Source organism: Podarcis pityusensis, assembly GCF_964106645.2.
Source record: "Podarcis pityusensis genome assembly, chromosome: 1".
Lineage (NCBI taxonomy): Eukaryota > Metazoa > Chordata > Lepidosauria > Squamata > Lacertidae > Podarcis > Podarcis pityusensis.
In genome coordinates, this window is record NC_138028.1 from 86,200,141 (window position 1) to 86,210,126 (window position 9,986).

At 49.6% G+C, this 9,986-nt stretch overlaps 1 protein-coding gene across 1 annotated transcript; it reads left to right on the forward strand.

The window, feature by feature from the left end:
- Nucleotides 1-322: 322 nt before the first annotated feature.
- On the forward strand, nt 323-8,562 carry LOC308481613 (tubulin alpha-4A chain). The gene is made up of 4 exons (XM_081014196.1): nt 323-467; nt 5,747-5,969; nt 6,732-6,880; nt 7,525-8,562. The coding sequence occupies exons 1-4, from the start codon at nt 465-467 to the stop codon at nt 8,494-8,496; spliced, it is 1,347 nt and encodes a 448-aa protein (XP_080870322.1). The 5' UTR covers nt 323-464; the 3' UTR covers nt 8,497-8,562.
- The last annotated feature ends 1,424 nt before the right edge of the window (nt 8,563-9,986 follow it).

A 9,986-nucleotide genomic window follows, 5' to 3' on the forward strand; every position in this document is an offset into this window, starting at 1 on the left:
TTGGACTTCCGTGTCTCCTGCCACTAAGGGGACCAACGTGCAAAGGAGGAGGGGCAGCCCCCCTGGGTGCAGCAGGCCCCATCCTTTTCGAAGATATTTTTGCAGGCGCTTTTCTCTAAAGCTGCATCTTCCTTAAATCCCCTCTTCTGCCTCTACGGAAGGAGTCCCACCCCATGTAGCCGTTTCTCTTCTCTTCCTCCTGCTGCGTCTGGTAATGAAAGAGTCTGCACGGTGACTTTCGATTTGGAGACGAAGCAGCCACCTTGGAAATGATTAATTCTCCTCTCTAGGCGTCTTTCCTCCCGGTAAACACCAACGAGGAGCTGGGGCGGGGCCACCTTCTAGGCCCGCCCCTCCTTTATAAACCCACTGCGGCAGGGCGGGCTAGAGCAGGCGTAGCTGCTTCTCACAGAGACTTCGTCGCATCGACTCAGCGTGAGCTCTCAGCCCCGCCGTTCCTCATCATGGTGAGCGGGAAGGGGGCTGCGCGGGGGAAGCGCACCGAGCGCTTGGGGGCTGCTTCCTTAGCGAGCTTCGACGTCTCCCCCTGGCTGTGGGAGCGCGGCGCCCGCCTCTCGGCTTGCGGTCTCCAAGCTGCGCGTCCGCGCAAGCTGTTGGCACGTTCCGCGGCAGGTGCCCGTCGGGGCCCGTCGGGGCGGGTGGGGAGCGCTCCCGCCTTCCTGCGGGGCAAACGCGGAGGATGGTGCCAGGTTGCCGCCTGATCTTAGGGCGGGAATTAGGTGCGCCCCTTCGCCCACAAACATGGCGAGGGTGTCTCCAGGCCCAGGGGCAAAAGTCAGGGGAGCTAGTTGGGGGCTTCCCTCGAAGTGCGCACTGCAGAGCGCGGCAGCTGCCCTCGACGCACGTGTAAATGGCGGTGGGGTGGTGGTGGTGCGCGCGGAGCAGCCGCAGAACAGGATCCGGCAGGCCCGGCCTGAGCTTCTTGATCGCAGTTGGCCGCGTGCCCGGAAAGACTCGCTTGCGCGCTCGGTGCCTGGGCGCCTAGTTTACAGCCACGTTGGTGTAATGAGCAGGGACAGCTGCCTTGGAGGCGCACGGGCGGCCAACTCGTGCGGAGGTTGAGGAGAGGGCTAAGGAAGTTGGGGTCAGCCTCCGATGGCGCGGGGCGCCGCGCTCTGGAGAGTCGTGCGGCAAATGTTCCCGTGCCTCTCGCTCCCTCCCCGTTACCGATCGTCGCCCACAGACTGCGGGGGCTGGGAAAGTTATTAATAGGCAGGTTGCGCAGGAAGGGAGAGTTGGGCCAGGGCGCCCCGCTTCCAGCTAAATCCCAGGGCTGCAAATAGCTGGGCAGGCGGCTGGGCTCCCGTCCAAAGTAGGTAATCGCATCTCCCGTCTCATCTCGAGGGAATCTTCGCACTTTGCGGGAGGGGCTCCTATATTTAGCCGTCCCGGGCTAGACGCGCGAATGAGCGAGGAAGGAAGCCGCCTTCTGCCGCCAGCCGCGATCCCACCCGGGCGAGGAGCTTTGCCTGGCGGGGCCCCGGCGCTTCCTAGCGGCAAGACTCGTTCTCCCACCTTCTGGGAGCCGCTTCCCTGGAGGCCGTCGGGGCGTTTTCACAAGTGACGCAATGTCTTAAAAAAAAAGAATTTGGACTGCGTCACTTTTGAATATGCGTTTTTTAAAAATGCGTTTGAGCGGAAAGCGGAAGAGAGCCATTTTAAAAATCCGGTGTTAATTCTAGTTAGCCAATAGTCGGAGGGTTTAATTCGAATTTCGAAAGGAGAAGTGCAAGAAGCCGATGTATAAGTGTGGCTTCTGAGAATCCTCCTCCCCTGGGAGGGGCTGAAAACTGTTCGCCCTCCGTGACCACAAAACGCTGCTCTCAGGCAGACAGTTCCTCTCCTCGCTAACTTGGTCTGTATCAGTGGCTCTGGTGCCGGGAGCCGAAGAGACCCGGCAGTAGGGGAATGAGGTGCACCTCTCTTCTGCCCCTCTCTCTGTTGTAAAGCCAGGGAACCCTTGAAAAAGGGGAGCTTTGTTCACTAGTCGGTTTTTATTTTGGTCAACCTAGCACTTGAAAGTGGTTAGAGAGCTTTCCCCTTAATCCTCTTACCACCCTGTAAGGAAGTTCAGAATTCCTATATCTAGAATTGAGGCTGAGATAAAAGCTTGCTGAAAGCCACCAAGTGTATAGGAAAACTTGAACCTGGGGCTCAGTGGCTTGCAGCTTGGTCTTAGCCGTTATGCTCAGTCAGTTTTTGTCAAGCCTCTGGCCATTACAAAAGATAGCTATTACATTGTTCTCAGTTTGCCTGAGGAAATTTGGAGATGCATCTTCTTTTTGCAATTGTTTTTTGTTGTTATTGAGATTTAAGGTTTTTGGTTTAAGTGCTGTCACTTATGGATGCTGTTGGGTTTTTTTTGTTTTTTTAAAAAAAGGAATTAAAAGCTATTGTGTCTGGTGAACTCCGGTAGATGCCAATTCTTGAAATATAAGAACTTCCGCAGAAAAGCACACTTTTGACACATAAAAGTACACAAATTAAACCTTCATCCTTATAGAAACATACCCTGAAGCAAAATAGCCTCAAAAGAAACCCAAGCAAAGTGTTAGTCAATTGCTGTTACTCTAGGGGGGGGGGGGAGATACTTAAGATGTTCAGCTTCATCTTGCTCAAAAGGGAATCTCTATGGAATTCAAAACTTTGTTTCCAAACTTTGTGCCTGGAATCTTTTTTTCCTGTTGTGGAGCATAATTGGGAATGTGGCCAGACCTTAGCTGTGTGCAGTGTGAATGGCATTGCCTCTGGTGATGATACTCCCTGCAATGCACCACTTTCCCTAACCGTGTGTAAATACAGTGCAGATGTCTGACAAAAACTCTCTTGGGAGTTCAAGTGTACCTTGAATGAGTTGGTTCCCTGGTGAGATATGTGGGGGAAAGGCATGTAAAAGGCGCAGCAAAACAGGCATGATTTTATAGGATGGAATGTCACCTCTGGTATGGTGGCAGGTTATTTTTGTCCCAGCGTGGATGTTCCACTTTGGCAGTGGTTGGATGGTTTGTCCTTCTAACGTGTGCACTGATCTGGTTCCACTTGTGCCCCTTCTGAAATGAAGCCATGGGCTACATACCTATGCTCTTTGAGGGGAAATGTGCCCCCTTTCTCTATTCACCCTGGTAGCAACCCCCACAGTGAGTGAAGCCAGGCTCTTCCAACCATAAACGGGTGAAGTGAAGACCTGACAAAGGGGAATCTGTGCTAGATTCATATGTTAGGTATAACTTAATAGAAATGGTCTTAAAGAGAGCCTAAAACCCACCCAGAACTAGCCCACTATCCCTTCTCCCCATTATCTAGTTTTCTAAGTGGAGAGCATGTTGTGGAGAAGCATTTGACCGTATGATTCCCCCATCCACAGTCTAAAGTAATGCAATCTGAAAACGGGTTTACCATGGCAGCAGTGTTACAACTGTAGCTAGTTATTATAGGCAGGGAGCCCCACTCCTAAGTGTGGATTTTCCTCCCCCCACCATTCCTGGTATGTAGCTTTCCCATTTCCCTGCCTGTCAGTCTGGTTCCTCTAGCTCTGCCAATATTACTTGCAATGAGCGGCCAACGGGTTCTTTCTCCCTCGAATGCGTATGGACTCTCTCTCAATGGCGGAAGTGGGAGGTGACTGAAAGCAGGGTGATCTATGTGCCTAGGCCCATTCAGCTTGAGTCCTGGAGATGGGCCAAAACTGTCACAGCAAGAAGATTGCTAACTCCATGGGCTGGGTTGCCCAACAAGCTGGGTGGCTCTGTAAACAGCTACACTCCCTGACCCTGACCTAAATTATGATGGCAAGACCCACACTGCACCGGCTGGCATAAACTCACCGGTCACAGGAGCTCCTCAGGAATTTTCGCTTGGGCTGTTGCCTGTTTGGCCACTACAATATGACATGATGATGACTTGCAGTTAGAGTCAGGGCTGCCTTGAGTCAGCAACCTGAGTGTGTTGGCTTCGTGTCCCCTGATCTGGCTATTCCCTGCCTTTCCAATTTCCTCTCGCACACCCCAGTTCTGCTTCCCATTCAGTGGGTCTGTGCAAGCCTTCATCAACATGCTGCTGTTTTTTGTGTTATGAATTGCCTCCCACATGCATCCCAAGGTGATGTACAAAATATAACTAAAAGCCAGTTACAAAAAATAACAGAGGAGCTTTACAAATGATACAAAACAGACACAAATGGCCTATTCATCCCGCTGGGAAAGCCTGACAGAAAAGTCATTCTGAGCATTCAGATCTAATTTTGAATAAGTGAGCCCTACGCAGGCCTATCATCACTGTCTTGGCTGCCAGGCGGGAGGTGACTAGATGTCACCTGTGTGGGGATCCAGGCGCCTTTGCCCTGGGGACAGGGAGAGGGAATGAGAATGAATTCTCATGTTTTGATCTGATGTGGTTCCCCAGGTTGGGTGGTGCTAGAATGCGGTTTATGAAATGCATAGAATAAATATGTGTGCCGTGTGAAGCAGGAGAGAGGAGAGTGCTGAAGAAACCTCTATGCATTTTTAATAAACTCTGGAGTGTGGGCGTAAGAGGCTGGAAGTGCCGACCGAGTGACTGCTTCTGCTCATTCCCCTGTGGCTTCCGTGTGCAATAGACAGCTTAACAAAGCTGCTAAATGTTTTGTTCACTCCAGTCACTGCTGCACCAAATTCTAAAAGCACCACAATGTGACTAAATTAGGGATAGATTGGCACTCTTCAGTGTAATGCACAGCTCAGGTGCATTCCCTCCAATCTACCCAATTTGCTTTGGCACTACATTTTTGGAAGTGGATTGTGATTCTGCCCCATGTCCTGTAACTTGGGGGGGGGACCTCTAGCAGTCTGGATGCTAGAGATTTGCACCCAGCCAGCATGACTAGTGGTCCAGGATAATGGCAGTTTTAATTCAGTGGCCTCTGGATGGCTGTATTCCTGACTCTCATGCTGCAACGTTGCTGCTGCCTGGTTTGGTTGACTAGAGGCAAAACCACACCAAGACCTGGAGTTATTTTGCCTCTAGTGTTCATTTAAACTGCCACTCTGAAATTCTCTAGATCACTTGCCCCAAGGTGTGGCTACTCCTAACTGGTGAATTGCAAGGGCAGAAATTGACAACCTGGGGGTCTGTAGATGCTGTGGTGCCCATGTATTTATGGATTACTTTGTAATGGCAAGCACTTCCTTCACCTGTGTGTGTGTGTGCACTCAAGTATGCTTTGTATGTGTGTGATTGAGAGAAATGCACTTGGGCAGTGAGAAAGGGAGAGATGCTGGGGGGCCCTTTTATATTTTTGAACATTTTGGAAGTCGAACAGACGTCCAGAACGGATTCTGTTCAACTTCCAAGGTAAGACTGTATTGGAGAATGTTCCCCGTGGTTAACCAGCAACAGCTTCAGTGTATGTGTGTGGAATAAATATTGTGAGATCTCCACAATCAGGACCAGCAGGACATAGGTGACTTCTCATGTCAACCATGTGGTTGTCTGGAGGGGAGCAAAAAATACTCTTTTAATTTTTTGTTATGCCATGCTCACGCAGCACTGGCTCAGAATTCAAAATGTGCCCAGTGGACCAAAAACGTTGGCAACCCTTTAGCAAGGGAAGGGCATTCAGCTAAAACAGTAGCCTTTGCCAACAAGTGTGCATGAGCTGCCACTGGGGCTTCTGGCTAGGAGTCGTCTTGATGGTTCTACCCCCTTCCTTCTTTCTGCCATAGGCTCACAACTCTTTCTCTCTCCACAGCGTGAGTGTATCTCAGTCCATGTCGGCCAGGCTGGCGTGCAGATGGGCAACACCTGCTGGGAGCTGTATTGCTTGGAACATGGGATTCAGCCAGATGGACAGATGCCAAGTGAGAAGACCATTGGCGGTGGGGATGACTCCTTCACTACCTTCTTCTGTGAAACTGGAGCTGGGAAGCATGTGCCCCGGGCTGTCTTTGTGGACTTGGAACCCACCGTGATTGGTGAGTGCATGTGCAGGAATCTGAGCCTCAAAAGCTCTCTGATGGGCACCAGCAGTTAATCCTCTCATTGGCCCTGGGCCTGGCTTGGGCAGGGATCTGGGCCCACTTCTTAGAAGGTCAGGGGAAATACTTGATCCATTTAGCGGCTAAGGAATCCTTGAACACTGAGGGTGGAATTCAGTGCCACACTATTACACCCATCCTGCTAGTGCAAGCCTTTCTATTTGTCAGATGGGGGTCTGCCTGAGTCCCCAAGTCATGGGAGGGGCAGAAGCCCCAGTTGCAGCAGCCAGACTTAATTGCTCTGGCTGCTGCTTGCACAACTTACGTTGATTCTGGCACTAGGTCAGTAGCTGGCAGACTTTAGGCCAAATTTGAGTCAGAAGGGTGCAAAATAGGTCTGCAGTTCCCCATCTATAGGACTCTGGGTGTGTGTGTGTGGCAACTGTGACAATGGGATCTGGCAGCATGCAATGGAGGAGTTCAACTTACCAACTCCCACTTGATTCTCATAGTGGGATTTCATCAAAACTAGTAACTGACTAGAGAGGCAGACTGTATTAATTTAACCTGCTAGTAAAGTGATTTTGGCAAGGAGCATTCTGGGTCCTGTAAACTTTTGATGAATTTGGGCTGCAGGTGATCACACTTCCCATTTTGGGTAGGTGTGTCAGGGATCCTCAATTTGCTTGCCCAATTAAAGAGTCTGAAATATCCACCATACTGATAATTTCTTTTGCATTCCAACCTTTTTTTATGCAGATGAAATTCGTACTGGCACGTACCGTCAGCTCTTCCATCCAGAGCAGATGATCACTGGCAAGGAAGATGCTGCCAACAACTACGCCCGTGGGCACTACACCATTGGCAAAGAGATCATTGACTTGGTGCTGGACAGGATCCGGAAACTGGTATAGTCATGGTGTGGGATGGGAATAGAAATTCAGGTCCACTCACTTTTGTCTCTTGGTTCAATGTGCCACTAGCATGTGGCCCAAGGAAGATTCTCTCTGAGGGAATGACACCCTTGAGCTGAAAATGTTCCTCACCCTGCTTTAGACACTATCTGTGTTCTGCTTTCTACTTTCTCTTTGCCTCCACTGCTCACTGCCTTTCACTCATACAGGGGAGAGTTTTTCCACTTCTTGGGCACTTTGCATGAAGTGAGAGGATCACACTTGTGCTGCTAGGATACTTTCCCCATCCCCTCCCCAACCAGAAGAGGCAGTGGGTACAGTGCTCACTGCTACAAGTATAATAACAGCAACAGCACCTCCTAATTAAGAGCTACCAGCTCTTCTAGATTGTGTATCTGAGAGAGAGGGAGGTTACCGGGCATGTGTAGGTCCATGCAGAGTTGTGAGTTTCCAGAGGCAAGGAAATACTATCATTAGGCAATTAAGTGGCTAATTGCAAGCTTCAGGTTAGTGAAGTCTGAACTTTATGGATCTAGGAATAGATATCTCTGCTGTGTCTCACGTCATAATAGTACAGTGCACTGCAATCTGAGAGAAGCTAATATTTAGCAACAATTTCTTTTGCGTTCTCCCAACAGGCTGACCAATGCACAGGACTCCAGGGATTCCTCGTCTTCCACAGCTTTGGGGGAGGCACCGGCTCAGGATTCACCTCCCTGCTGATGGAACGGCTCTCAGTTGACTATGGCAAGAAGTCCAAGCTGGAATTTGCTATTTACCCAGCTCCTCAGATATCAACAGCTGTGGTTGAGCCCTACAACTCCATCCTCACCACACACACCACCCTTGAGCACTCAGACTGTGCCTTCATGGTGGACAATGAAGCCATCTATGATATCTGCCGCAGGAACCTGGACATCGAGCGCCCAACTTACACAAACCTCAACCGCCTTATCAGCCAGATTGTGTCCTCCATCACAGCCTCGCTTCGCTTTGATGGGGCACTCAATGTGGACCTGACAGAGTTCCAGACCAACCTGGTGCCCTACCCTCGCATCCACTTCCCTCTGGCCACTTACGCCCCAGTCATCTCTGCAGAGAAGGCCTATCATGAGCAGCTTTCCGTAGCAGAGATCACCAATTCTTGCTTTGAGCCAGCTAACCAGATGGTGAAATGTGACCCCCGCCATGGCAAATACATGGCCTGCTGCCTGTTGTATCGAGGCGATGTGGTGCCCAAGGATGTCAACGCTGCTATTGCCGCCATAAAGACCAAGCGCAGCATCCAGTTTGTGGACTGGTGCCCCACAGGCTTCAAGGTGGGCATCAACTACCAGCCTCCCACTGCAGTCCCAGGCGGAGACCTAGCCAAGGTGCAGCGGGCAGTGTGCATGCTGAGCAACACCACCGCCATTGCTGAGGCCTGGGCCCGCCTGGACCACAAGTTTGACCTGATGTATGCCAAGAGGGCTTTTGTCCACTGGTACGTAGGGGAAGGCATGGAAGAAGGGGAGTTCTCCGAGGCACGAGAAGACATGGCTGCCCTGGAGAAGGATTATGAAGAAGTGGGCATTGATTCATATGAGGATGAAGAGGAGGGAGAAGAGTAGCTCTAGATGCTGCACATTGTCTGATGGACCTTCATTTTCAATAAAGTATGTTTGGTTTTATCTGAATTTCTGTGGTATGCCTCTTTCTTGAATAGGGTTACAGCTTCACCTTGCTGGTGGAACAGCTTCAAACGCTGTTCGTTGCCACATAATGGCCATTTCCTTCCACACACCCTACACCTTGAAGGATTTAGAAAAGAGAAGGTGCCAGCCATAGCAGCTAAAGCTGAGCAAATTGGTGGCACAACATTGCACCATGGAGACTACATGGGCAAAGGGGGCATGAGCCTGGAATTATTTATTTTTATTAAATTTATATCCTGCCCTTCCCCATAATCTTTAGACAGGTCTTATACCTATTCACCAAGTTAAAACAAATTATGTGGCTAATAAAAGTGATGTAGTCAAATCATGCATACTAGCATATTCTTTTCTCCAGGCTTCACCATCACCACAACCACCCCGATTTGGTACAAAACTTTAAACCAGAATTAGGAAAGTGAAATGAGGTTAACAAACAAGAACGGACAAATAAAAGTGAGGAATCTCACTGACTGTAAGTAGCTCTATGTGCCTCCTTTCTTGGCACTGGAGATTCTGTTTTGCCTCATATATTCTGATAATAACTAGCTTTTTTTCCACACACAAAAAAGTCCTGAAGATAGCAGAAGTAGGATATTGAGCTATTACAAAACATCTCTCCCACCCTTTCCCGAAAACACTGAGTAGCATTTTAATTGCTCAACGACCTTGCAAAGTGGATTGGATGTGACTTTGCCCCAAACAAGGGTAAAACTTTATGCATAGGTAGGGATTTAATTCTGCATCTCATCACAATACTTCTTTGGATATCCACTGCAGGAAGATCCCCTGCAATCTCCTATCCAGGCTGAAATCTCATTAAAGTTAACGCCACCCCTGCCTTGAACGGGGATATATTCTTCCCTGTATTCCAGTCTGCCACCACTGACCCCTCTGCATACTACACTGCGTGGGATAGACACATCCCCTGAAGAGTTTGGAGAAATGCTGAATTGTATTTTTCTAGGCTTCTCAACCATAAAATCAAAGACTGGTGCATGTTCTGCTGAAGATGTTGCTCTCTTTTACCCTCTCCTAGCCCCACTTTCAAATGTTAAGCTGCTTGTAAGCATACCTTGCCTAGAACGCTTTAGGCTCCAGTTCTTAGACAAGCGAGGAGTCATATAAAGTTTTAAAGATAAAGACCAGTGAGATCAGCGAGACAGATGGGAGTGGGCCTCACCTTAACTGTGAAATTAGGGGTAGGATTTATGTACTCCAGATGAAAAATGTTTGCTTTTCCTCTATTGGCTGCTGCTTCTCTGGACAAAGCACTTATTCATTCTTCCAGGAGCAAGGGAAGAGGAGGAGTGGTTACGCCCAACCTGAAAATGTGCTGGCTGCAAGTCAGGTCTGGCAAGGCCTGTGTAAACTGCTTTGCCCTCCATACCAGGCAGACAGCCAGTCCT